A 26,419-nucleotide genomic window follows, 5' to 3' on the forward strand; every position below is an offset into this window, starting at 1 on the left:
ACCTAGCTGTTTGTAATTCCTTCCCCAGGTGGTCCGAGCAAAGGAGCGCCTTGAGGAGGAACTCCGAATCCAGGCCCAGGAGGACAGAGAGAAAGAGCAGAGGCCCCAGACGTGACCACTTGGCTCCTCCTGCCCCACTCCACCCACCACCTCTAATTTATAGTTTGGTAATAAATGTCTTTTCCATGTTTCTCAAGTGCACACATACAGATTCCAAAAGGCAGACTGTTCTTCCTGCAAGCCATGGTCTGCCAAGGGGCGGGGTAGGGGGCCAGGGTGGGTAAGTTTGGCGAGAAGCCAGCCAGCCTGCCTGGCCCTGCTGCCCATGGCCTGTCAAGTGTGGGACACAGCCCCTCCTGCTGTCACAGTGCCAGCACCAGGCTCCTCCTATAACATCACCATGTTCAGATCTATCCCCTCCCATCCAGCTGGGGGACAGACTTGGGACCTCAGACTCTTATCACAGACTATCTCTCCACAGCTGGGTTTTTCTCTGGCATCTCAGTAATTTGGGCAGAGTGCTCATGTGGCTGGGGAAGAGAAGCCTCTCATTGCACCAAGGCCATGGAGCTGGTTCTTCCTGACAGCTGAAACTCACCGAAGTCACAGCAGGCAGGACATTCTGACAGGGCAAGGACCTGAGCATGTCTATCAACTTCACTCCTGTTCCTGCAACATCTGCTCCCTCCCACCCTTCACTTCCCACTCCCAGTAGCAGATTAAGAGGTGGTGGCACCTGCAGGATTGGAAGCCCCCAGAACAGAGTCTCTGGGTGCTGCAGTCCAGGATGGGTGACCCCAAGCCAGACATGGCTTCTTGTTGGGTGGCCCGGCTTCTGGCACGTCCAAGGCAAAAAACCATCTTTGCAACTCACTTTTATTGTTTCTTTATAAACTTCCTCTCACATGGAGGAATATATTGTTATAGTCATTAGCTTATCTCTTTTTTTTTTTTTTAACTCTATGCTAACAGCAGTGGAGCCAAAAGGAGGAAAAACATATGCTATGATAGAAAGGCACTTTAGAACCTGTTAAAATACTGATATCCTGGAATGTGCAACAAGAAACCAACAACAACAACACGTACACCAGCCCTCTTGAGCCTGGTCTATCACTGAGTCACATGCTGAGCTAATGTCACCTTCCAGTGCCCTGTTCCTCTGCTCCTTGGGCTTGAATCTCAAACCCCTTTCCCCACAGTGGGGGACTTAAAGGCCTGGGTCCTGGATAGGGCCCGAAGAAAGGAGACCAGCTCCCTCCTGCTTCGCTCACAGCCCCTTCAAGAGGCAGAGCCAGCACTGCCGGGCCCTGTTAGGGCAGGCTATGTCAGGGTGACCCCTCTGGGATAGAAGGGCAGTCCAGGAAAGGGCAGGGGTCAACAGAGCTGTTCAGAGGAACAGCAGGGGGAATCTGGAAATGCAGGGCTGCTAAGGACTCTACTGTCCTGCAGCTCAGTTGTTCTGCCAGGGAAAGGGAAGGCTGGCTCATTGAGGCCAAGGACAGGGCAGGCCTAGGAGCCACAGCTCCTGATGGCTGGGCCAGTGCCTCCCAGACTGCACCAGGCTACCTCTCAGGGCACAGCAAGGGCTCAGGGGTGGAGGTGGGGCGCACATACTGTATCCCCAGGACCTGGTGGGAAAGACCACTCCACAGGGTTGGGCAGTAAATAGGTAAATAGTCAATCAGCCTCCTTGGCTTATTCTGGACCCTGGGAGTAAAAATAAAAGCCTCTCTAGGACAAGGGGCTCTGCTGAAAAAAGCCAGAGGAAACAGCATGTCACAAGTCTGGGCTCCTTCTACCAACTTCCCCCACCCAGGTGGAGAAGCTGGACCTCCCATGGCTGTTCTTGACTGCTTCACCATCACCCAAGCCCAGGGCCTCAGCCCATTGCCTCTGGTGAGCACTGGCCTATAGCTCTCTCTCACCTGTGTTTCGGCCGTGACTTGGCAGCCTTAGAATGAGTTTCGTCCCAACCTGGGGTTGTCCCCAGCCAGCTTCCCACCTCCTACCAGACTGCTGGCTTCTACAGCCCCTAGTGCAGGGTGGGGGGACACTGCCCCAGGCCAGGCCCACCTCACCTGTTCCCTGAGCCAGGTGGGCCCAAGGTCCTGGCACCTCCCTTTCCCATACTTCATAGCTCCCCGAAAGGTAGAGGGAGACCAGTGGGAAAGGGGCAGCTGAGTGGTCAGCTATCCCCTCACCTTGGAGAGCATTGTCCAACCCAGAGAAGGGGCTGACCCTTAGGCAGTGCTGGCTGCGTCACATGGGTAGGTGGGTGCTGAGGGGCAGTGGGCAGAGCAGGCCTCCCTCTCTGAGTAGGAGGCACCTTGTCATAAGGATATGGTGGGTCTTCCTGTGGCTTTGCAGGGGCCTTTCTTCATCTGTCTTGCTCTCCCTCTGGAAGGTGGGCCAGAGGGAAAGGGGTCCAAGGAGCCCCCAGAGCAGGGGCCTGGTGAGGCTAGGCAGGTGGGGTAGGCCTTAATCCCAGGCTCCTTGTCATAGCTCACCACATGAAGGAGTGCAGGAGCACTGAGCCAGCAAAGAGGCAGATGCCACCCCACCTGCTCCCATTGCTGGGATGTGGCTGACAAGTAGACAAGGCAGGGAGGGAGGGTGACCTGCCCAGGTTGGCCACTAGGTGAGAGAGGCACCAGGGCAGAGGGCAGGGCAGAGGGCAGGGCAGGAAGACTGAGGGCCAGAGGTGAGCAAGGCCTCAGCAAGAGCTCAGGTGTCTCCAGCCTGCAGGCAGTTCCTCCCCTGGGAGCCTAGGACACCAGCAATGACCTAGCACCATCCTTGCTGCCCAGCTTGTCTGGGGCTGGGGCTGCCAGGGGAACACAGCCAACCAGGCATTGGGAGCAGGAGGACATTATTGCTATTTCGCAGAAGAGTTTCTGTTCGTCGGGGCAGGCCCAGGAGCTTCGGGTAGCTGTCCCTGGGTTAGGTTCAGTTCACCACGGCTGGTTTGAGCAGCACAGAGCCCGGTGGGATGACCACCCAGCCAGGAGCCAGTGCCTCTGGGCTGCTGGCCACCGAACTGACACCTGTGGACAGGTCCAGCACAGTACCTGGCAGCAGGGAGAGTCCTTCAGGGCTGGGCCGGGAACGACTACTCTCAGTCCTCTCCAGAGGGGTCTTGCGGCCCTCCAAGCCCAAGGCCCTGGCCGGCACTGCCCCACACCCCTTCTCCCCATCAGCCTTGCTACCCATGGAGCCAGCCAGGAGGGAGACTACAGGCAGGCCCAGTCCACCAGCACCAAAGGGTGAGGGTAGCAGTGGGTTCTTGGCCAGATTGAGGGGCAGGACAGGGCCTGGCAGCCCAGGGCTCATGCCTGCCCCACTCCCACTGCCCCCACCATTGCCACAGGCCAGGGCACTGAGGTCAAGGGGGCCAGGGGCCAGGGGCAGTGGCAAGCCAGGTAGGCTGGGGCCTCCAAAAAGGGCAGCCGGGTTGGGGATGATGATCTGGGCCCCACTGACATAGGGGCTGCCATCGGGGGCAGGCAGTGGTGGTTTGGGGGGAGGGCGCAGTTGCAGGAGTTCCTGCTGCTCATGGGACACAAAGTGGCCATGGGCCTTGATGTGCTTGCGCAGTGAGCTGGGGTCCGTGTAGCGCTTGTGGCAGCCGGGCATCTTGCAGTAGTAGGGCTTGTCCACGTAGTGGGTTCGAGTGTGCTTGAAACGGTCACTTGAGTTGGAGTAGCGCTTGTTGCAGCCCTCATACGGACAGACATAGGGCTTCTCACCTGTGGGCAGGGACAGTGTGAGGGGTCTCCCAGCCCAGTGTCCTGCCCCCCAGTACGGCTGGGGGGCCTGTCTGTGCTCCTGTGTGTTAGGGGTCTGACCTACCGGAGAGGCTTCCCCTGGCAAGTGGCACCTGAAACGGGCCAGTCAAAATGGGACATGTCCCTCCCCTCCGGGATGCCTGGGGATAGCCAGACTGCCCAGCTACCGCACTCCAGCACCCCCATTACCTGTGTGTGACCTGTTGTGGATCTTCAGGTTCTCTAGGCGGGAGAAGCTCTTGCTACAGGTAGGACAGCGGTGCGGCTTCTCGTTGGTATGTGTGCGGATGTGGATGAGCATCTTGTACCTGCTCCAGGGAGGGCACAGAGACAGCTCAGCTCGATGGTCCCCCGTGCCCCCTCCCGCCTGCCGTCTCTCACCCTCCCTCACCTGGCGTTGAAACCTCGGCCGTGACGGGCGCAGCCCTCCCAGTGGCAACAGTACCCTGCATCCTTCTCCGGCTTGACGTGGTAGTCATTGACGTGATCCACCAAATCTTGCAGGAGCTCGAAGAGCTGGTTACACTGCAAGGCCAGGGAAGGTTCTAAGCCCTTGTGAGGCCACCTGCCCCAGCCCTACCCCACTCTTCCTGGCCCCCACTCACCTTGGCCCAGCGACAAACCAACTGCTTTGGCAGGGGTAGCTCTGGTGAGAGGCACTTGTCCTTGGGAGTGGTGAGGAAAGAGGAAGCAGGCAGGTGCAGGGCACCTCCAGAACCCAGAGGCAGGAAAAACTGGAAGGAGCTGGGGACGTTGTCCAGATAGCGCAGTGGCCGGAAATCCTGGTAGGAGAGGGCAAGGGGCAGAGCTGGTCATTGCCCCATGGGTCCAGTAGGCCTAGACCCCTTCTGTTTCTTCTGTAGCAGTCTGAGTTGTGTCCCCCGCAATGATATGTCCTAACCCTAACACCCTGTACCTGTACACGTGACCTAATTTGAAAATAAGGTCTTTGCAGATGTGAGCAAGTTAGGAGGGGGGTCTAGACAAGGGAGCCCTAAGTCCTGTGACCAGTCTTCATAAGAGGAAGAAGATTTGGACATAGAGACCCACAGGAGGGAAGGAAGCCATGTGATACCAGGCAGAGATTGAAGTGATGTAGCTGTGATGCAGGGATTGCCTAGAGTCGCCAGAAGCTGTAAGAGGGGAGGGAGGATTCTTCTCTGGGGCCTTCAGAAGGAACCAGCCCTGTCGACACCTTGATTTCAGAATTCGGCTTCCAGAATGGTGACAGAATTAACATATTCCTATCATTCTAAGACACCCAGTTTGTGGCCCTTTGTTACAGTAGCCCCAGGAAACTAATACACCTTCTCTCCAGGACCCACATCCCTCTCCTTACCGGAGTGGTGTGGACTGTGGACAGGTCGCCGTTGCTCTGGCGCTCAGGGGACAGCGAGCTGCTGCCATTGGGGGAGTCTAGCCCTGATGACGGTGACAAGCTGAGGTCTACCAGAGGGGCTGCTGAAAAGCGTCCCTCCACCTTCTCAGGGAACTTGGGGTTCAGCAGGAAGCCTAAAAGAGAGGCATAGTTTGGGGCTGCTGGAGCCAGGAGTCCTGGTGGCCAGGCCCTCCTGCCTCTGAATCCTAAGCCATGACCCTGGAAGCAGACCCCAGTGACGCCACAGCCCTGACCACCCTGGGACCCCAGGTACCTGAGCCAACAGCCTGTACAGCTGATAAATGTGACCTCTGCCGTCATGAGAGCTCGGCCATCAATTGACATGAGAAGTGGGAAGTGCCCACTTTACACATGGAATGATCTGGGACACAGAGTGAGCAACTGACCAGGAACTGGAAGCCAGAGCCCCTAGTTTCTCACCACATTGACAGGTAGGGACCTTTTCAACTTTCCTCACACCCCTTCTGCCACAGTGTTCTTCTCTTCAGTAAAATAAGAGGTCTGGGCTGGACTACTTCTAGAGCCCTCCAGCTCAGAAGTGCTAGATCTGATTTCCAGGGGCACCAGAGGCAGAGCAGAGGGCCTGAGCCCTAAGCATCCTGAAAAACACTTGCTGGGCCAGGTCCCCAATCTCTGCTGACCTGGCTAGCTGCCCACACTGCCTCAAAGCCCAGGAGTTGGTTCTCAGGGCCTTTTGTTACTACATGTAACCCCCCCCTCCCCCCCCTTATCAGCCACTTCAAATCCTCCCAGAGGCCTCATTTGTATCCTGGCTCTGCCATTCCAGCTCTATAAACTGGGCAGGTCATTTCCCTCCTACTGGGGACAATGTAACGTCCAAACATAAACTGCTGGGAGGATGAATGGCCAGAGTGTGGGGAGCACTCTAAGCTGGAAGCTGTGAGGGGCTGCAGCAATATCCAGGTGGACACACATTGGACATTCTATTGCCACAGCTCCATCAGGGCCCAGAGACCACTGCCCTGCCCCAGCACAGTACCTGAGGGTGGGGAGCTTGGGGAGCATTGGGTGGGACTACTGTCCACCAAGCCAAGCTCCCGGTGTAGAGCTCGGTGCTGGACCACATTCAGTGTCCTCTCCCGCTTTTCTCTCGCCGCCCGGAGCTTGGTGATGCTCAGCTTCAGGTCAAGCGGCTCGTCCAAGGAGTGCATAGTGATGGGCTGGGGGTGGAGGTGGCAGCAGCTAGTGGGGAGATCCCAAGCTGGTGTTCAGGCAAGAACCTAGGGGAGGACAGGAGCTGTGTGTGACACTGTGACCCCAGGCTCTCCTCAGGCTGCACTCATTAAAGCCCACAGGAGAGGGAGGCAGTGGGTATGCAGCAGTATGAGGGCTGTCTCCCCAGGTAGGGAGATCCTCTGAGTGGCCTGGCCAATAGGTATCATGAAGAGAGCCACCCACCTACTCAAGAGCTTCCATGACCACTTCCAACAAGTCTTTTTCTGGAAGGCAAAGCATAAAGACTACATTTTGCCATGAGATGAGTTTTAGATCCTGCCTCAGGTCACAGAGCTAGGAAGTGGTAGAGCTATCAGATTTAAGGCCAGATCTCCCTGGAAGTAACCAGGCACGTTCCAAAGGTCATTTCTGACTGAGTGGCAAGTCCTGCCTGGGACACATGCCTGGTTTGAGCTTTAAGACCCAAAACCAGGCCAGAGGAGCAGTGTGTTCTCCAAGGTGACTACGAGTGGTCCTCAGCTACTGGCTGCTGAGCACTCCTTGCGCCGAGCCCCATAGGGATCTGAGGTCACCTCTGAGGGAATGAGGCCGAGAGCCTGTAGGGCAAAGCTGAGCAAAACCTGACCCCAAAGGATGGGGGTGCACACAGGTGGCTTTGCCTCCCAGGTGAGGTCAGGAGGAGAGGTGCGTATAAGGAACCAGGAGCCAGAGGGCTCTGGGCCACCACCAGGGGGCAGCTGGGGGCTGTGGCCCAGCCAGGCCAGCCGGCGGCAGGTGGGGTAGGAGGGAAGTGTACCAGCTCTGATGGTTAGTAAAATAAATGCATGTATCATTTTTACAGGTGATGATATTCTTTTACTATGAGTTCTCATGCTACAATTTTCACCATTTTCTTAGAATGTCTCAATGGTGCAATTTTCACATAAACATGACCCAAAGCAAAGTCAACAATTCATTCCAAATTCAAAGTTTTCTTACAGCAGCAATCTTTTTATATGTGGCGAAAAAGTCAATGCATGTCCTTGCATTTGTTAAATGAGATGATTACACCCTGAAAATCTTCCTGCTAAACAAGCCAACACCAAGATATTCCCTGTCTTTCATGGAATCCAGGTTTTCATAGTTCAACTCAGAATTCTCCTTAACTGTTAGGTGGTAAAAGATGTTGCATATTTCACTTGTGTTTCCCTGGGGGCGGGTTTTGCCCAGGTGCACTCAGAGCTACCTGGAGCTCTCTCCACAGAACAGAACAGGGGAGGGCAGCCCCATGTCCCCACTCAGGTTTTCTCCAGGTCAGGCCCTTCAGGGGCTTTAAATAGTCTTCACCCAGTTCCAAGCCGTGGCTCATCTGTCTCCCCAGACAAGCTCCACTTCTGCCAAGAACCCTCCAAGCACACAGGAAATAAGGCAATCCACTCCTTTGCTTAGGTCCCTCAGCTTCTGGGGACACATCCCAAAACTCCACCAGCACATAGCTACATCAGTCTCTGAGCCTAGGGAGAAGTGCATCATTAGAGCACAGCTGGCAGCACTGGGGCACGGGACCTAGGTTTTGTTATTTGACTCGTCTCTGTTAAACTCCATCAGGTGAGTACCTACAGATCTGTTGGGTTTGCCCCACAGGCCATGCACCGGCCAGGAGCTCCCAGTGATTGGGGGGGGGGGGGGGGGCTGGGACCAGAGTGCTACCCTGTGCAGGAGCTCCAGATCCAGGCAGGCAGGTGAGTGAGAGACAGTGATGGATAGATGTGGGCCCCCTCCACTCACCTTCTGGCTGGGGGAGGAGCTGCCCCCTGCCTGACCCACCCCCAGTTATGTCTGTCTGTGTGTCTGTCTGCCTGTCCCTCCACCTGTTTATTTTTAGACACAGGCCCCTTCCAACCTCCCTGAAGCTCCTCTGTGCTAGGAGCCTGGAAGGAGAGGAAGGAAGTAAATATTTATGCTGATTAAGAATTCAGGAGCCAGGAAGGGCTGGTGGCCTGGTCCTTGGCTGGCCTAGGGCCACAGGCCTCCCCACAGCTTCCACACACACACACCCCCAACCTTCCAGAGAAGGGGACCGTGAGGGCAGCACAGTTTGAAACTGAGAATTCAAAGCAACACTGATTGTCATTGATGTCACTGACAAAGCAACATACTTTTGGCACCTGCCCCCAGGCCAGAGGGGGACCAGGGAGGAGCCCTGGGTCACCTTGTTCTGAAGACCTGAAGGACATACTGCTTCAGTCCAGAAGCACGAGGACCCCAAGGGAAACCTGCCTCCCAGGGTGGGGCCGAGCGCAGGGTCCATGATGAGAGTGGGGACTCCAGCACCCCATCCCCCAGAGACCACCCCTCACTTCCGGCCCTTGGATTTTCCCCGCGGGTTCATTCTAATGAAAAACAGCCTAGAGGCCCAGCCACCCAACCCCTGGGGAAGGAGGAAGGAGCTACCCCAAAGCCAACAGCTCCCAGCACCCCCACCCCCAGGCTGGCCTCACCCTGATTTCCCTCCCGATGGTGACCCCACTCCTTGGCCAACCTCAGTGTCCTCTCTCACCCCGCCCCGCCCCCTCCCCCCCCCTCAGCCAGCGGCCATTCTGGGCTCCAGCTCTGCTCTTTGTTCCTGCCTGGGCTGGGTGAAGAGGGGCGGGTGAGAGCCAGAGTTGAGCTCTCCAGAGGCTGAGGGGACAGCCGGCCTGGAACCCTGGGTCTGGCACTCTGACAACTATCGGAGGCCAGCACCTGATTTATGGCCCAGGACAACCGGGAAGGTGGGGAGGGCGGAGACGCTCGGAAGGACGGCTGTCGTGTGCTCTGAGGGTGCAAACAAGTTTCTTAACCAGAGGTAATGCCCGCAATAGGCAGGAGCCACGGAGTCTCCTGTACCCCGGTACCCCGGGTGCAGCGTGGAGTCCCTTCCCCCGGGATCTCCGCTGCGGAATTCCCGGCTCAGTTTCCCGCAGGCTGGCTGGCTGGCTGAGAGGTGATAGTTGTGGGGCTTTGGGTGGGCCAGCAGGCAACGCCAAGGTGGTCGTGCTCCGGCGGCGAAAGGAACTAATTAGAATGAAGGGAACGAGGGCCCCTCGGAGACCACCGAGGTGGTGGGGCTGGGCGGGGGTCACCCTGGGGGTGGGCCATGCTGGCCCTCAGGCTACCCTTGCCCCCCCCCCTGCCCCCGCATCCTCCCTGGGGGCTGAGCCTTAGATAATGGTTGCTATTGTGTGCTGCCTGTGGGCGAGCAAAGCCCCTAGCTGCAGGGCCCTCCACCCCCACCTTGGCCTGCCCTACCTGGCGGCTCCTCCCTCCTCCCGCCTTGCCCTCCAGGCAGCGGAGCACCAGGCAGCCTACACACAGGAAGAAACTGGAGCCCCCAAAAAGCACAGTCTGTGCCAGGACCCTGTGGCTGGAGTGGGGAATGGGTCGACCTTCCTTAAACACCTACGTTTTATACACTGTCCATGAATTCTCTGAACCTTCTAAAACCCTGCTGTGGGTAAACGCAGTCATTCCCCCTGCTGTGCAGGTAGGGAAACTGAACACATCACCAGGCTAATAGTAGGCCAGAATCTGCTCTGGATAAAACCTCTCCCTCCCTGCGGTGAGCTAACCCTAAGCCTGCAGCAGTCCTGTGGAGGTGGAGAGGGGCTCTGCACATCCACCCGGAGAAGCACTCAGGGTCTCCTGGGCAGGTGGGGGGGGGAGGGTCTGTAAGATGGGCACTCTCCCAGCCTACCCCACAGGAGCACAGTCAGGTGCCTGACCACCACCTTAGGGTGTTGTCAAGAGCAACGTGAGGGGCACCCCTTATTCCCAGAGTAGCCCTGAAACTACCCTTTGATCAGCCGTGGCTCATCCAGCTTAGGACCAAGATGCAACTCTCAAAAGCCTATGTGGCTTGCTTGACACAGACTGGAAAGGGAAAGCAAGTCCCTGGCCTCCCCTGTGCTCCATGGGTGCCCTGGTGTCTGTCAACATGCTGCTCTTACCACAGGGAAACTGGCCCAGGTTGCACAGTGGGTAGCAAGCCTGGGATTGGAAATCATGGGTGAATGTTATAGAATAACAGGACCAGCAGCCCGCTGCTGATAATCAAGGAGCAGGCTAGCACCTGTTAAGGCAAGTGCTCCTTCCTCCCCATTTTACAGATGCAAAAATGAAGGCTTGGGGAGATTAAGTGAACTGTCCAGGGTCACACAGCTTCTCTGTGCCAGAGCTGGGTTTTAAGCCCAGGTGAGTCCAGAAGCTGTGTCCATCATTAGCCCCTGTTGTGCCAGTGGCTGTGGGGAGGGACAAGGAAAAGGGCTCCTCTCCCTGCCCAGGGGTTTACCGGAGCTAGGTGCAGAGCCTAAAAGGGGCACAGGCAGTGGGTGGGTGCTGGAGAGGCCTACTAGGGTGGTAGTCACAGGGAAGCTTGGTGAACTGCAGGCAGTTATGCTGCCAAAGGTAGGGCCCCACAGTCCTGCATTCCTGGGAACCACTGTGGCTCCGCCCTACCTAAGAGCTCCACCCTCCAGGGCAGCAAGCAGCCCGGGCTAGAGGGGCAGGAGCAGGCCTCATCCTCTCCTGGCCCCGCTCCCTGATCAGGCAGCAGAGCATACTTAGGGCTGTAAGTATGGGGTGGAATACCCGAGTCTCCAGCGTGGCTCTGCCACTTCCTACCCATGTGACTTAAGGCAAGTCACCTCAGGGTCCTCATCTCTAAAATGGGATGATAGTAATAGTAATAAGCTACTCCCATGGGGTTCCTGGGAGAAATCAGTGTAACCGTGCAAATCCAATGATTGCTTAGTGTTTCCACTGATATGTAATACTCAGCACCTAGAACAGTACTGGGTGCATAGTAGGTACTTAATCACAGTTCTTGAATCAAGCATCACCATCGCAGAGTTCTGCAGCCTTCGGCCAGTCTAGAAAGTGAGGACAGCTGAACGGGGGACAGGCCTTTCCTGCTGCACCCACAGACACTCTAGTTTCACACTCGTCTGGGAGCGTGTGGGCTTCAGTTTAGGGCAACTAAACAAGTGTGTGCCCCTCAAGAGCCCCAGGCCTCTGCTGTCCTGTGGAATGACCAGAGCTGCTGACCAGTCACCTTCCAGAGTCTGACTGCATCAAGGAAAGAACGCCAGGAGGCCCTGGAGAGGCTCTGAGCAGTCCTGGAAGGAGCAAACCTCCTCCCAGGATGAAAGGGAGGGGCTTATCCTGAGGCCTCTGCCCAGCAGGTCCCAGGAGAGGGGCCAGGGCAGGCAGCACTTCCTGGAAGAGCATGGGGTTCGCCTTCCCTGGGAACCTCTTGCTCTGAAGCCTGGCCCCTCCCCTATCACAGACGGGTGCTCAGCCAGCACCCTGGGCCTTCCCAGATCCTCTGGTAAGGCAGACCTCACCCTGGAGTACAAATACCCCCAGGTGACCCAGCCAGGGCTTAGCTCTTGGGCTATGGGGGCCTCAGAAAGGCCCCCAGCTGGGCAGCAACTGCATAGGCATGTTTAGAGAGTGCTATCCAGAACCAGGCTACCTGGTTCCAGTCCTCTGTGCCCCACCCCTGGCTGTGGGGCCTCAGATGGGTCCCTGTTGCTCCCTCTCAGCCTTAGTTTCCTTGGCCGTAACAGGCACCATAATACCATGCCGGATCACCAGGCACACAGGAGGCACCAGCAACTGGTAGCCCTGAGGATTCTTGTACGTGGCCCCAGGCTGAAGGTACTCCATAGTAACTTGCCCTGCCAAAGTCACCCAGAGAGTTCAGGCAGCGGTGAAGGTGGAAGGCATGCAGCTGGCTTCCCCCACACCCCTCACCCCGGGCTCCCCAGATGTACTTCCTTCCCCAACGCCAGCAGGGTGCCACCAGGCTGGGGACAGCAGCTCACACGTGGGCCCTAGCCTGCAGATGCACACTCACGTAGATGTGTGTGCCCATCCCGCTGCAGGGCCCAGCCTGGCACAGAAGTCTCTTCTAGCCCTGGTGGCTCGAGGCGCCTAGTGCAGCCCCCACCCCTTGCTGCCTGCCCGCCTGCAGCCACCTTTGCACAACTATGTCTGGTATTTTCCTGTCTGCCCAGCTTGGGGGGGAGGTGCTGTGAGCACTGCCTGCACCTGGGCCTCAGCCAGAGGGGAGCCCGCCAAGCAGCCCCCACGCCAGGCAACCCGCCCACCTACCCACCCACCAGCCAGCGAGCTAGGAGGGAAGGGCTGGGCCCAAGCTGCCCAAATCCCTGGGAGGGGCCCACACTGGGGAGCCAGACAGGACACACACCCAGCAAGGCCTAGACACAGGCAGCCCAGGACCTGCCAAGCAGCACTGCCACTCTTGGTGGGCAGCAGGGCTGGGCACTCCTCCAGAGCTCTCTGGGGCCAGCAAAGGCACTGGCCAGTGTCCCACAGGACAGGGACGGGCACTCACAGCACCCCCAGACATACAGGCACATGCCTATGTATCACAGCTGTGAACATACAGGGGACACAGGACATGGCAGGTAAGTAGCATCAAAGTTGGGAACCCAGGACCCAGGCATCTTAGCTTATGGTGGGGAGCCAGGATGAGGCCTGGGGCCCACCCCTCCCATCACCACAGGACCAGCACCAGGCCCAATGAATAGCATTTGCCAAGTCCCAGCAGGAAGGGAGGTGGGCAAGGCAGGCTCTGGACTTTGGCCTTTCCCTCCCAGCCTCATTTACCCCATTTCTCAGTTATGCACTCCAACACCAGGCCCTCCACTCCATTCTCGGGGGTGGGGGGGGCCCACAGATAAGTGAGAATGAAGGGCATCCAGACTTCAGTGGGGGAACCACTGGCAACAGAGAAACAGTGTTTAGGGGTGAGCTGCTCCTGCGAGTGTGGGGGGCAGACCTGAGTAGGCCACATGGACTTCGGGTGAAGCAGGAGGAAGCGGGAGCGTTGGGACCTAACGAGTTCTGCAGGCTGCGCTGGCCAGCCTGCCTCCTGCTCACCATCGCCATTCATCCTCACCACCCTGACAATTAGGTGTGATTCTCCCCACCTTCCAGATGAGGACAGTGAGGCTCAGCGCAGATCAGTCACCTGCCAAGGTCACCAAGACGGTACTTTAAGTAGCAGTCGGGATTCACCGCCAGGTCAAAACCCACACTCTTTCTAGGCCCAATGCTGCAGAGGCCTGGGGGTTTGGCCCCCGACCAGCCCGCAACTAAACTCTCTGTCATCCAGTAGAGGAGGCCCAAGGGGGAGGCTGGGCCAGGACCTGGGGGGCACTGGGAGGCACAGAGTACTCTGCACAGAGAGTGCCACCATCCTTTCCAGCCCAGACTTCCCCTGCAGCACCTCCTTTCTCAAGATTTCCTGGCTCCCGTGAGCCTGGGGCTTACCTCTTAGGTGCTAGCTCCTGCTTTACAACCTTCCATGTCCCCATAATCCCCTCCAGCTGCCGCTTCCCTCCTACTTCCCCTCCTTCAGCAAATCTTCCCTGATTCACCTCTTGCAGCTGCACAGGAGCAGTTCTTCCAGGTGCCTAAGAGCTGAGCAGGGGCTCTGTCTCCACACTGCCAAGGGCAGCCTCCCTAGCCCTGCAACAGCCCTGTGCTGCTGGCCACACTCACCCTGGGTCCAGATCCTCTCTAATATATCACTAACGCCACAATGTCCCCAGCGCTTGAGCATGCCCTAAGTGCCCAGCCCTGGACACAGTAGCATATTCACTGCCCCAGGTACTCACTTTCTACACCTGACATTCTGAGCCTCTTTCCAAGAAGGGCAGGCAGGGATGTCTCTGGAGCTCCAGGCAGTTCTGAGCCTTCAGGGGGTGTTGAAAAGGAGGAGGCCTCATGGAGCAGACCACTGCCTCCTCTCCCACAGCCCCCACACAGCTCGCTCCTTCCACCAACACAGACTGGGCAGCGATGCCAAGTGCTGGGGCTCAGAGCCAGAAACCAGGCCTTCCCCGGTGTGATGTGGGCCAGCTCTGGGCCTCAGTTTCCCATCCAAGAAAGGAGGGGGTTGGCCCAGAATGGGACTGGAGCTCAAGCATCCTGACCACGCCCCTAACAGCACCTCTGCCTTTCACTTTTTCCTGACACCGGGACCTCAGTGAATGTTGCCGAGTAAATTAATCTATCTGTGGTGCCACCAGACAGGTAGGGTGGGCAGGCAGGGAGGGGCTTACAGCCCAAAGAAGGAAGTGGCTTACCCAAGGTTAAGGTAAGAGGCAGGGCCTGAGCCTCCTCCTCCCTGTCTAGGGCAAGGGACCAAGGAGCAGGACTAGGGTGGGGTAGCCAGAATTGCTCTAGTCAGTTGGGATAACCAGAAGGACCCAGTTCCCCTAGCTTCATCTCTTGCTGCTTACATCCAGCAGTGACACAGAGCCTACCCCAGAACAGCAGTACAAGACCAGGCCCAGCAGGGGCTCCTGCATAAACTCTGGACTCCACCCCATGCCCTTCTTACCAGCCATCCCACCCTCCCCTGCTTGTCCACTCCAGGCAGCAAAGCAAGTCCAAAAGCCAGGGGTAGCCTCCAAACCCAACAGGGAACACCATACCAGGCCTCCCTGCTTCTGGCCCTTGGGGCCCAGGGTTCACAGGACCACGCATGGTGACCACTAGGTGACCAGAGGTGGTGCTGGGGGCTTGGACTGGAGGAGGGTGTGGCTGGCAGACAGAACAATGGAGGGACCCACAGACTTGGGGTAGGAGGACATCACAGCTGGGGTCAGTAAGCCTGGAAGGGTAGGGTTGGGGGGCTCTGGATGCAGGAGAAAGTGGCCCAGAAGACTTCCCAGCCAGACCTAGGTGCACACATGGGTAAGGAAGGAGGCTTTCCCAGACACAGCTGTCCCCCGTGCCATGCCCCAGCAGTGGATGGGGGTGGGGTGGGGAGGAATGGAGCTGGGGGGATTCCTGGACTGAATTGACATTTCAGGGGCCAAGATCAGATAGCCCTAGGCTCCAGTCCCAATCCTTCTCTGACCCTAAGTGACCCTATAAGCAAACCCCTCAAATCTAAGCCTTAGTCTCCCTCAACTACAGCCCATAGGTAGCGTACTTACTCCCAGAGTCCCAGTGGGGCACTGGCCAGTGCGTGCATTATGCAAATTGTGGAGACCCTTTGTCAGCCGCAGGATTGTTTTCCTAGAGGTGTCCAGTGCTGACTTGGGCAGCTCAGCAACCCCTGGGGCCTCTGAAGTCTCCCTACCCTCTCTTGGCCATGATTGGAGGAGGGGGTAGGAGGCTGAGTCTGAGTCCCCTTCCCAGGCAGCCATCTGCCAAGGCAGGAGTACATGTGCAAAAGTCACACTGAAATATCCAGCACCCCCCTGTGGCAGGTACTACCTGGCTTCTTAGGCAGTGTAGACAAAGGCCCTGAGGAGACACCAGCCAACCCTAGTCATGGCCTGGAAGATTCTCAGCCCTTTCCCATCCCCCACCAGGGGCATCTGGAAAAGATAGGAAGCTCCCCCATTAGACTCACTTCCCATCTCTGTGCTCCCCCAGGCCCCCCCTAGCCTGGCCACTACTTAACCAGAACCATTCATCTCGTCTGGGAGGGGGCGTGGAAGGCCAGAGCTCTCCCCATCAAGATGCTCAGATCCAGGGCCTCCACTGCCCAGCCTGAGGGAGCTTGGAGAGACATCCCAGGCAGGACAGTCAGACTTCTGGGGCTCCCTGGGGACTAGCTGTGTGGAAGCTCCCAGGGGTTCCCTACAAGGGAAAAAAGGGCCAGGGACCCCTGCAGATCTGGGCTAGACCTTGCCTCCCACATGGACAGGTCTGGGGCGGAGGCCAGGAGGATCAGCACAGGGAAAGGATGGGTGTTTAGGGCCTGGTGTGCACAGCTGCCAAGGCCAATTCAGGCTCCCCTCAGGGGCAGGGCCCCTTCTCGTTCCAGGCTGGGAAACTGGCCATCAAACACCACCACGCCACCCACAGCAGGCTCTTTTCCATCCTGAGCTTCAATTTCCTCATTTGGCTAATAGAGATCTATGGATCTCTCTCACAAGGTTAAGATAATAATTTCAAGTGACAAATGTTAATGCCTACAAAGTTCAAGGGGCCATTGGAAAGCATTGTTGACTTTTTCCGGGAGTTGTTACCAGGCGTTCCCACCCTGCTGCTCTATCCCTAACCAGCTTCACCCCCTGCCCTCTTGTGAAGACCTAAGATGGCATTTTTATTTGTTTACAGACAGCAGAGGCTTATGGGGCTATGTGGGGGCCAGGAGAGAAAACTGGGTCTACTCTAGGCTATACCCCTGCATGAGACCCCCCACTCCCCCAGCAAGCCCTTCTATGTCCCAGCACCTAAGCAATTGCCCCAGCCCTGGCTGATCAATAAAGCACTAGCAGTCCTGGTTGACAACGGGAGTCCCTGCCTGGTCATACCCAAACTAGCATTCTCCAGGGTGAGGCTGAGGCATCCACCTGGGAAACCCTGGGCAGGTGTGTCCCAAGGGCCTTGAAGGAGCTGTGGTCCCCCACACCCAGGGCTAGTAGCAGGCTGGGACAAAGCTGGGTGTCCTGAGATTCTCAGAGAGGTGAACCCTCAGACACACATCTGGGCCTCAGCCTCTCTCTTAGGGCCATTTCACAGGCCCTGCACGGGAAAGCAACTTCAGCAGGGTGGTGGGCGAGAAGCCACATCTTTCTGGTTGGTCCCAGAGAGCCCCTCACCAGCCAGTGATGCTCCCCACCTCTAAGAAGGGCACTTGTCTGGGTGAAGAAAGGATCACACAGTCACTTCCAGGGGTCACCCTTCTGGCTTTAGTCATCTGTGTGAAATACACAATGACAGTAATAACCCTTAATAGAGAAAGACTTCTCCTAGCCTCAAAAAGGCAGCCCCCCCCCCCACCCTCCCATTCCACCTAGCTCAGGCCTTTCTAATACATTCTGAATTTCCCTCTTGGGTAAGGGGCCTCTTCAGCTTGCCTGCCCTGGGACACAGGAAGCTGGGAGGCATCCCCCACTGGAGGGGAGAGGTGGGAGTAGCAATCTTCCCCACCCTGCCCCCCTCCAGCTTCCGGGGTCTGTCCCAAACAAGGCCCAAAAGGCCCAATAGCTCTTAGGTCACACTCCCCAAATCTGGTCACCTGGCCCCAGCTTTTAGCACCCTCCGTCATCCTGGGACTGCCCCAAACCACCCAACACCCAGTCCCCACCCAAGTGGGAAATTTGGATTCCAAGCCAGTTGGGGCAGATGGAAACCCACGTGGGAAAGTATCAGGGAAATACATTCTTCACTCTACAGCCCAGCTCAGACCCTGGGAGGATTAGGTGGCAGAAGATACTCCTACCGCCTAGAGCCAAGGCCAGGCCAGGAAAGTGGGGGAGAGAAAAGCAGGGGCCCCATGGTGGGGCTGAGAGGGGTCTAGGCCTCCCTACACCAGGTCCCAGGAGGGGCCCTGGAGAGCTTTGTCTCCTTGGGATCAGTTCGCCCTCTCACCCTCCACGGGCACTCCCAGTGCGGCAGCCAGGGGAGCCCAGGCAGGGGAAGACAGGCTTGGCTACCCATTTGCAGCTGGGCTTCTAGAAACAACAAAAGCTTTGGGGTGGGGGACGTGGTTCACACGATTGTTTAAAATGAGGTTTTTGGATGTCTGTGGCATCCAGTTATTCATACTGGCTCCACCCATGGACAATTGAGAGTTAGCTTTTGTTGGCCTTACCCACTCCCAACACCCCCACCCCAAGTCTTCTCATGGACTCTGAAGCTCAGGAATCTCACCTTGTCTGACCCCTTGGTTCGACAGATGAAGAAACTGAGACCCAGAAAGGGGAGGAGCCTGGTCCAAGGACCCCTGGGAGTTGTTGGCCACCTGGGACTCAATTCCAGGACATCAGACTCCTAGGTGGGGGGCTTTTCCTACTCACCCTCCAGGTGGTGGCCCAACTCCAGCATATCCCCCAAAGCCAGTGACCCCAAAAGCAGTGGTGCCCAGAAGTAGGGTGACTCACTGTCTGGCTTTCTGGGGCACCCCCCTCCCCATCAGTGTGGGAGGAACTGGCAGGTGTTCCTATGTAGAGAGCCAGGAGCAGGGAGAGGCCCCCCACCGGGGGCCTGCACCAGGGTCACTCAGGGGCCGAAGATCCCCAGCTGGAGGGATTTAACACTAAAGGTCAAAGGTCACAGACAGGGAATGGTGGGCAGGCATGGGGGGGGGTCAGAGGGTCAGTACTTATGGCAGCTCCGGAAAGGAGGGGGAGGGGAAGGGGCTGAGGAAAATAGAGCTGTTTCCAAAGGGTATCCAACTCCCATAAGTGGTCCCCCGAACCTCTGGCACTGTCTCCTGCTTGGTGGACTACAGGGAGGGCCAAGTGGAGTTGGTGGTGGGCTGTGAAATGGGGCTGGGCTGAAGCTCAGAAAGGGGTGTCCTGGAGGGGCCCCCTGGGCGCAGCCCCTCCCCCAGTACTGGCCAGGGCCAGCTGGGAGGCCCAGCTGTGGCCCAGAGGGGAGAAGGAGGAGCAGAGAAGGGGTAGGCTCAGAGGTCATGGGGAGGGATGTATGGGTTGGGCTGGAACAGCTGTGGCACTGTGGCACCGGTGTGAGGCTGGGGGAGGGCTGGGCGAGTGGGCAGACTGAAGGAGCCAGTTTCCCCTTCCTTGCGCCTGGGAGCTGAGGAAGGTCCTGGAGGAGACACTGGGGAGTAGAGTGTCTTCCTTAGCTGCCTGCTAAGCCCCACCATTCCTTCAGGATGCCAGGACCAGGTACGTAGGACCCTCAGAATGGCTGCCTCCCACAACCACAGCTCTGGCCCTGTCCCTGGCCCAGACCAAGAACCACGGGAGCCCAAGCCTCGGCCAGGTCCCGGGCAGGCCTGGCTGCCCCTTCAGTGTCAAGCATTCCCTTCAGAGCCAAGATACTGGGCTGAGATGGCTGGGGGCCCAGGGCTCCTCCCAGGATCCCTTCCCACTTCCCAGGCCCCAGGGCAGGGCCGGGTAGCTCCCCGCAACCATTGCTGTCTGGCGTGGCCAGGCCAGGCTAGGCAGGCCCTCCTGGACAGGAGACAAGCAGCATGCTGCCCTGCTGTGGCCCGAGTACCCGAGTGGGTAGGGCAGTGTGCCAAGGTCTCCAGGTGCCAGCCTAGATTCCAGCCCCATCCCAGGGGGACAGGCTGGGGAAGCAAGGCATAGGCATTTCCCTCCCTGCAGATGCACCTGCCTCACCCCCTCCAGACCTTTCCTCAGGCGAGTTGGGTACCCCCGCTCTCCCCACTCTGCCAGGTTCTCTGCTTGCAAACAGCAGGGGAGGAACAAGTGCTGGACAGGACTCTAGCTCCTAGTCCAAATGCGGCAGAACCCCAGTCCTGAACCTCAGGACGCCTGCCTCCCCAGCCTTTCTATCCAGGGACAGCGGGGGCGGGGGTGAGGGCGTGGGGGAGACTTTCAGGGACAAGGGAGGAGACACCTTTCAAACCCCGTTTTATAAAGACCCCCGGCTCAGCCGTGTGAAGGGGGAAGCTGCCCGGCAGCCCCAGACAAGTTCTTACCTAGGCTCCGGGGACCCCCTCTCACCCGGCAGCGCGCCCCCACTGCATCAGCCCAACTTCGCCGCCGAAGTTTGCTCCCGCCCCGGGCCCGGCCGCGGCAGGGCCCGGCCTCGGGACGGAGGAAGGGCAGGGGGGAGGAGAAAGACAGAGAGACCGAGGAAAAGGGCCGAGGAGCTGGCGAGGGAGGGAATGCGCAAGCCTGAGAGCGAGGGAGCGAGCGCGCAGGGGGCCCGGCGAGGGCTCACAATGGCCCGGAGCGAGGCGCGGACGCGGTAGGTGTAGGCAGCCCTCGAGCCCCGCAGACCCCGCGCAACAGACCAGCCCCCCTGCCCAGTCCCGGTCCCCACGACACGACGCCTGGAGGCTTCCTACCTCGGCGGCGGGGGGCGGTCGGGCTCCCAACTGCGGGCTCCGGCGGTCTGGGGGCTGCAGGGAGTGAGCGGGGGAGGGGCCGGGGCGGGCGGGGGCCGGGGCGTGAGGCTCACAGGGCGCAGGCTCCCCTGGCACGGCCGCCCGGCTCCCGGCCGCTCCGCCACATCTGCAGCTCCGGCGGGGAAGGTGGCCGCGGCGGCCGGGCCGGGCCGGGATGTCTTACAGAGGGAGGGAGGAGGGCGGAGGGAGGCGGTGAGAGGAGGGACCGGCGGGCTGAGGAGGAGGGGGAGGAGGAGGGGCGCGGGGGGCATCCGCCCTCCCTTCTCCCTCCCCCGCTGCTTCCCTCCAGCCCTCCCAGCAAACCCCTCTCGCCGCAGCGGCCCCAGGCCCGGGGCGCCAGCTGCCAGGCGGGGCGTGAGCGTCGGGGGAGGGGGGGGGAGGGGGCGGCCGCACACTCGCGGGCGCAGGGCCAGCGGAGGGGAGGACGGAGGGCAGCGAGGCTGCGGGGAGCCGGCACCCGGAGGGAGGGAGGCAGGGAGGGAGCGAGCGCGGGGCAGCTGCCGGGCCACGGGCGTCCTCCTCGGCCCCATCCTTAGGTCCCCCCTACGGCCCCGCCCCCAGCCCGAGGGCAGCGCTAGGACACAGCCTGGAGGTGGCCTGGGGTGGCGGGGGCGGGTAGGTGGGGGAACGTCCCACCCTCGGGGGAAGCCCGGGGAGGGGGTGGGCTCGTAGTGGACCGAGGGAGGGTTTGCAGCCCGGAGGAAAAGCCCCGAAAACCGGTAAGATGAAGAAGGAGGCGGGGCCCATCGCCTCCCTCCCGCAGGGTCACCTTGGCTAGGCCCCCCGCAACCCCGGGCGGGGGACTGGGGGCGGGAGGGGGCGGCAAGAATGCCTTTCAACGGGCCCTGATTTCTCCGCCCAGCCCAGTTCCAGGAACGCGCGGGCAGCACCCGCGGGCAGAGGCCCCAGCTCCGGGTTCTGGGCGGCGCACGCCGGGGTTCGAGGCCAAGCTTAGTGCCTCCCTCCCGTCCGACGCCGGCTTGTTCCCCTCCCCCGCCCTCCGTTTCCTGGGCCTCAGTTTCCTTCCAAGTCCCGGCTTCCGCTCAGCTGGCGTCTGGGTCCCCGCCGTTGGGGCAGCCTACGTCCTCAGTTGGAGTGCCGCGGGGTCCTTGATTGTGTGCCTGGCCCCTCAGCGCCCAGCGCAGTGCGGTTTACAAAGTGGAATGAGTGGAGAGACCTGAGTGAGAAAGCCCAAACCTGCACCCGCTAAGTTGTTTTTACCTCCTGATGCTGAAACTCGGCTGGCGTTCTTCAGTGTTTTGTTTGGGCCAATCTGGAGCCCCCACCCAGCTATCTTCTTGCTGCTCTGCAGCGCGGTTGAAAACCTTGACATAAAAAGAGCCCTGCTTCTGTTAGCCGACCCTGCCTCCATGCAGTTGGCCTTGAAAAGTCCAACAGACATAAAGCATCTTCTATAGGTGAGGCATCTGCCTCTGGGCGTAATTCCACCTTCACTCCTGTTATTTGATGGTGTGTCCTTGCTCGAGCTCCCAGCATCCCCAGCACCTGGCATAGTGTTTGGCACATAGTAGGTGCTCGTGAACTGTTACATGGACACACAGTAGATGCTCATTATATTTGGGGCAAATGGAGACACAGTAGGTGCTCATGACTTGCGTGAATGGACGGATACAGAATATATGTTCATTCCATTTTCAAGAAAATGGACACATAGCAGGTGGTCGTGACCTGTTGCATGAAAGGACACACTGAGTGAATAGGCAAAGAGTAGGGGTTCGTGAACTATTGGGTGATAGGTGAAAGGCCATAGGCCCAGAAGGTGGTGGTTTGGAAGTGACCCCACCCCCACCCGGGTTTCCCTTGTGTGGATTATGTGGAGTGAGGTCGGGTTAAACATTAGCCGGCAGATGGGCCTCTCGGGAAGGCCAGCTTTGCGACCTAGCGCCTTCAGGAGGGGGCTGTTAAGGGCCAACTCTCCCAGTCCACTGACCAGCGGGTGTGTGGGGTGGGGCGGAGGCTGAGAGACACAGAGCGCCCCCTCCCGGCGTCCGGGATCACGGTGATTCAGCTGAAGCGAGACCCTGTAGCCTGCAGTGTTGCAAAGTCCAATTTCTTCGAGCCCCAAGGAAATCCAGGTGTATGAAAAAGGTACCCAAGGGGCTAATTTTATATCCGTTAAAAGAACTTGCCATGTGTTTGCAGGATGCCAGGCACTGTGCGACGGTGCAACAGAGTGACAACCTCAGTTGCCCTTGCTCTCCTGGGGCTTACAGTCCATCAGGAACTGAATCCAGTGACCAGGAAAATCCAATGATCCCTGAACCATAAAGGGGATTTGATCATAAGGGACCTTCACTCCTGAGGGCCTTTATAATAGTTTTCCACACGCACTTGTTTTCACAGACAAGCAGGTTGTTCCCTGTAAAGAATCTGACTTGACATTCCCATGTTGGGATGGTGAATAACAGCATCTTTCTAAGGTTATTGTAAAGGTTAAATAAGGTATATTCTCAATACATATTAGCAATTACTACCAGGTGTCAAACCTGATCCAAGGCATGTCAATTCCAGGACCCAGCTAGTGTCCTCTTAGCTGCAAATAAGCCCCTAAATTGGCTCCTGTAAATCCAACAAGAGTGAAGAATGCTATAATCTTGGTGGAGGTGATCCAACCAGAAACCCCCAATTCTCAGTCAGACCAGGTCTTTCTCTGCACCAGATGCTTTGCTTTCATTATATTCACAACAACCTTGAGAGGGGGTCCTATTATTATTGCTATTTTACAGAAGAGGATATTGAAGCACAAGAGGTTGAGTAATTTGGTCAAGTTCTCAGAAGCTAGTATGAGGAGTCATAGTCCAGATTGCAATCTCAGTTAGTCTGATTTCAACCCTTGTGTTATAATCTGCTCTGTCCCTGGGGCATCAGATACCCGGCAGAGTGGGGTTGTGGGACATCCAAGAGGACCAGCCTTCGGGATTTTAGGGGGGTTGGCTTTTCCAGGAGGCAACACCTACTACCGCAGTCAGTCCAAGCCTGGCTTTCTCCTTCTTAGTGAAAGGTGAGTGAGGAGAGATGTCCTCCTTCCCCACCATCATGCTGAATGTCCTCTCTTCAGAGTCCTTACTCTGAGCACCCATTCTTTACTACCTGCTCCCTCCCATGTGTTATGGACTGTCTCCCCTAATAGATTCTAAATTCCCCAAGGAGTAGGATACAAGGGCATTATCTACTTTGTCACTCCCCCTGCAGAGTTCTGCCTAGGATCTGGAATACAATATGTGCTTCATAAATATTACTGTTATGAACTGAATGTTTGTGTCCTCCCCAAATTCATAGTTGAATTCATTGGTTGAATTCAAATTCATCAATTGAAGCTCTAATCCCCAATGTAGCTATATTTACATGTGGAGCCTTTAAGAGGTAATTAGATTTAAATGAGGGCATGGGAGTGGGAAGGGCTCTTGATAGGATCAGTGCCCTTATAAGCAGAGGAAGAAAGAAACGATTTCTCTGTCTCTCTTCCACGTGAGGGCACAGCAAGGTGGCTGTCCGCAAGCAAGGAAGAGAGCCCTGACTAGGAAGTGAATTCGCCAGCATTTTGATCTTGGACTTCCCAGCCTCCAGAACTGTGAGAAGTAAATGTGTGTTGGTTAAGCCCCATAGTCAATGGTATTCTGTTACAGCAACCTGAGCTAAGACAATTGCTGATAGATATATCTTGGGGACTGAATCTTGTCCCCTAATCTTTCATCAATAAACATTTATTGAACATCTTCTAGGTTCCCATTCATTCAACAGATGCTTATTAAGCTGTTATGTGTTCATTCAACATTTACTGAGGATCTACTGTGTGCCCAGGATTAGGAAGCTCCATCCATGTCTTTAAGGAGATGTCTCAGTCTAGAGGGGACCCCCACCTGTCAGTATCCAAAGGGGAAGTGGCTCACTCATTCACACACGTAGTAGTTTCATGCACAATGGTAGCTCCAGCAGGAAACTCAGCAGTATAAGCACAGAGCCTTTACTCTATCCAAGGAGCTGAGAGTGAACATGAGGAAGTGAGCCTTCAAATCTACATTGCAGACATAGGAGAGATGACAGGAACCAGGGAAGATGAATGACGGCAGACCCTGAATTCTGGCCCTTGAACTTAACCCAGGTATCGGATCTCTCTGAACCTTAGTTTCCCATTTTCCATCTGTGAAATGGTGATCCTCATGCCTATTATGGAGCTGTGTGAGGCTCAGTGGAGAGGGTACACAAAAGACTTCCACCAAGGCCTGGTGGGGAGAAAGAACAGTGCAACAAATGTAGCTATTATTATTAAGGAAGCCTGCAACCCCCTGTGAGTGGGGCCAGTCACAAGGATGGAGTGATGGAGGGAGTGAGATCAGGATGACTTATTAACCTTGAGCTGGCGGCCTGGTGAGCGTCTCTCCACTTGGCGCTGGCTTGCCCTGCCTGCTGGCTTGCCGTGCCTGCAGGGCTGGGGCAGACTATGGGTGGGGTGTTTATTCTGGGAAGCAGCCCTGGCTGCTCCTCACACCCTTTACCAGTGAGAAAGGAGGGCTTCAAGTCAGAACTGAGGCACCTTCTGGGCCTGGAGTGGCCCTTAAGATTGTGCCCACCTGCCTGAAGGGCCCAGGGCTGAGAATGCCCAGGAGGCACAGCCTCAAGGGTCAGCTGGGTCATTCAGGTTTGGGATACACTCTCCCAGTGGGACTCACCAGACCTTCAGGAAGACTGGTCCTAGAGGTCCTGAAGTACTCCACTTTTGGAGTTCTGGAGGCCAGTCCTGGATGTCAGTGTGGAGGTGAAGCCTCTGGGCTGAGGGGTGAGGGTAGTGATACGGGATAAGGGGTCGTGGCTTCTCTGCCCCTAGAAGAGTCCCTGAGTGCTTTCATCAGGGTCAATTTCATGATATTCACCTGTGCAATCCCACAAGCCTGGCACTTAGGAGGGCTCAAGCTTTGGGGTTCAATTTCTCCCATCACCATCTTGAAATTCTTTATTATATTTTTAACAGAGAGACCCACTGTTGTCCTTTTGCACTGGGCCCACCCAATGGTACAGCCTATCCTGCCTTCATGCTTTGGTTTCCCCCAGTATGTAACTTCTCTCTCCAGTGGGGCGTTCAGATCCAATCCTCAGCCACACCCAGCCAGCACGGAGTACCCAGGTAAGCCCATTTTGGGGGAAAGATAGTGGGGGTCTGCCCCTCCGGAAAAGCCCAAGATGGGTATGTCAACAACTTTCCTGAGCTTCTGGATGACAATATTACTTATCTTTGCCTCAGTTGGACTGTTGGGATGGTTAAAAGTTCACATAAAGGACACAGTGACTAGCACGGAATAAGCGCTTAATAAATTAGAACTATTATTTTCAAAAATGAGGATTATAACAGGCGCTAGCTTGGAGGAAGGTGAGAAGGGAGTGGTCAGCCCCGGATCCCCACGGACCTGCCCCAGGAAGGAGAAGCCGCCCCTCCTCCCTTCCCAGGGAAGAGACCCCCCCCACACACACATAAGGCAGGGACGAGGGGGCGGAGGATCGGGAGCGACACATTTCTGAGTCGTGACCAAGTGGAAACTCCCTCCCCGAGGCGGAAACCGGGGGCGCCCCACTGGAGCCGGAGCCTCCCCTGGGGCGGGACCAGCGGCCCGGGGGCGGGGCGCCGCGGGGGACCCGGGTCCTGCCCCTCACCCTCATATGAATATGAATGAGCCGGCCAGGCGAGCGGAAGTGTGAAGCGGGCCGGCTGGCTCGCGGTGGGGGCGTGGGCTGGCAGCGAACGTCCCGCCCCTCCCGCCCCGCGCGGGGCCTCCTTCCGGCTGGCACGCCCCGGACGTGACCTCGGGGGGTGCGCGCCGGAGCCGCCCGCGGGGAGGTGCCTGCGCCCCCAGCACAGGTAGGGCAGTCCTTTGTCCCCGGCGCCGCCCACCGAAACCCGGGTCCTACAGCCAGCCGGGTCTCGCGGCTCTTGTGCGCGCTATCCCTCTTGTTCCTTCCCCGGTTGGGCGTCCGGACCCTGAATCAGACTCCTAGGCGCACCCGCAGCCCCGGAGACGTGATAGGAATACTTCACTCCTACGAGCGCGGGCACAGGGTAGGGAAGGTAGAAGCAGCCCTGCCCTTAAAGGGCTTACGGGCCAGGGCGAGGGAGGCCAGAGGGGTGCATCAGTGGAATGTCCAGTATGTCAAATGAGTATG

General features: G+C 57.7%; 3 protein-coding genes and 1 long non-coding RNA gene across 10 annotated transcripts in view; 3 read left to right on the plus strand and 1 right to left on the minus strand.

The window, feature by feature from the left end:
* LOC114505596 (mitochondrial import inner membrane translocase subunit TIM16) overlaps positions 1-196 on the plus strand; it is a 65,581-nt gene extending 65,385 nt beyond the window's left edge. For 3 of the 5 annotated variants that reach the window (XR_004902081.1, XR_004902082.1, XR_004902083.1), the window contains one exon: positions 29-81. Coding sequence is in view for 2 of the 5 variants with exons in the window: in XM_036021007.1 (XP_035876900.1) it covers positions 29-115 (87 nt within the window). In the remaining 3 variants the exon portion in view is untranslated. Of the gene's footprint in view, positions 1-28 lie in introns of all 5 variants that reach the window. The other 2 variants (XM_036021007.1, XM_028523440.2) reach the window with 1 other exon arrangement.
* Positions 197-857: 661 nt separating this feature from the next.
* GLIS2 (GLIS family zinc finger 2) lies at positions 858-20,424 on the minus strand. Of its 2 annotated transcripts, none has more exons than XM_028523595.2 (7): positions 20,186-20,424; positions 6,185-6,425; positions 5,125-5,297; positions 4,391-4,567; positions 4,177-4,310; positions 3,975-4,096; positions 858-3,746 (listed from the first exon to the last, which is right to left on the minus strand). In XM_028523595.2, the coding sequence occupies exons 2-7, from the start codon at positions 6,354-6,356 to the stop codon at positions 2,947-2,949; spliced, it is 1,578 nt and encodes a 525-aa protein (XP_028379396.1). In that variant the 5' UTR covers positions 6,357-6,425; positions 20,186-20,424; the 3' UTR covers positions 858-2,946. The 2 variants fall into 2 exon arrangements, with proteins under 2 accessions (XP_028379396.1, XP_028379402.1); XM_028523601.2 differs by having other exon boundaries at positions 3,975-4,093; positions 20,186-20,422.
* A 548-nt stretch (positions 20,425-20,972) lies between these two features.
* Positions 20,973-23,983, plus strand: LOC118499586. The gene is made up of 2 exons (XR_004902084.1): positions 20,973-23,267; positions 23,740-23,983. It is a non-coding gene; the product is annotated as an uncharacterized LOC118499586 (long non-coding RNA).
* Positions 23,984-26,053: 2,070 nt separating this feature from the next.
* TFAP4 (transcription factor AP-4) overlaps positions 26,054-26,419 on the plus strand; it is a 34,102-nt gene continuing 33,736 nt past the window's right edge. Inside the window, exon 1 of one of the 2 annotated variants that reach the window (XM_036021010.1) lies at positions 26,054-26,117. The gene's annotated coding sequence lies outside the window, so the exon portion shown is untranslated. The remainder of the gene's footprint in view (positions 26,118-26,419) is intronic. The other variant, XM_036021012.1, reaches the window with a different exon arrangement.

The sequence above is a fragment of the Phyllostomus discolor genome, chromosome 3 (assembly GCF_004126475.2).
Source record: "Phyllostomus discolor isolate MPI-MPIP mPhyDis1 chromosome 3, mPhyDis1.pri.v3, whole genome shotgun sequence".
Lineage (NCBI taxonomy): Eukaryota > Metazoa > Chordata > Mammalia > Chiroptera > Phyllostomidae > Phyllostomus > Phyllostomus discolor.

Coding starts and splice junctions, on each gene's coding strand:
- GLIS2 (XM_028523595.2), bottom strand. CDS start 6,356: ATGCACTCCTTGGACGAGCCGCTTGACCTGAAGCTGAGCATCACCAAG. Junction 4,568..5,124: donor CCACAGTCCACACCACTCCG/GTAAGGAGAGGG, acceptor CTCTCCTACCAG/GATTTCCGGCCACTGCGCTA. Junction 4,311..4,390: donor TGGTTTGTCGCTGGGCCAAG/GTGAGTGGGGGC, acceptor CTGGCCTTGCAG/TGTAACCAGCTCTTCGAGCT.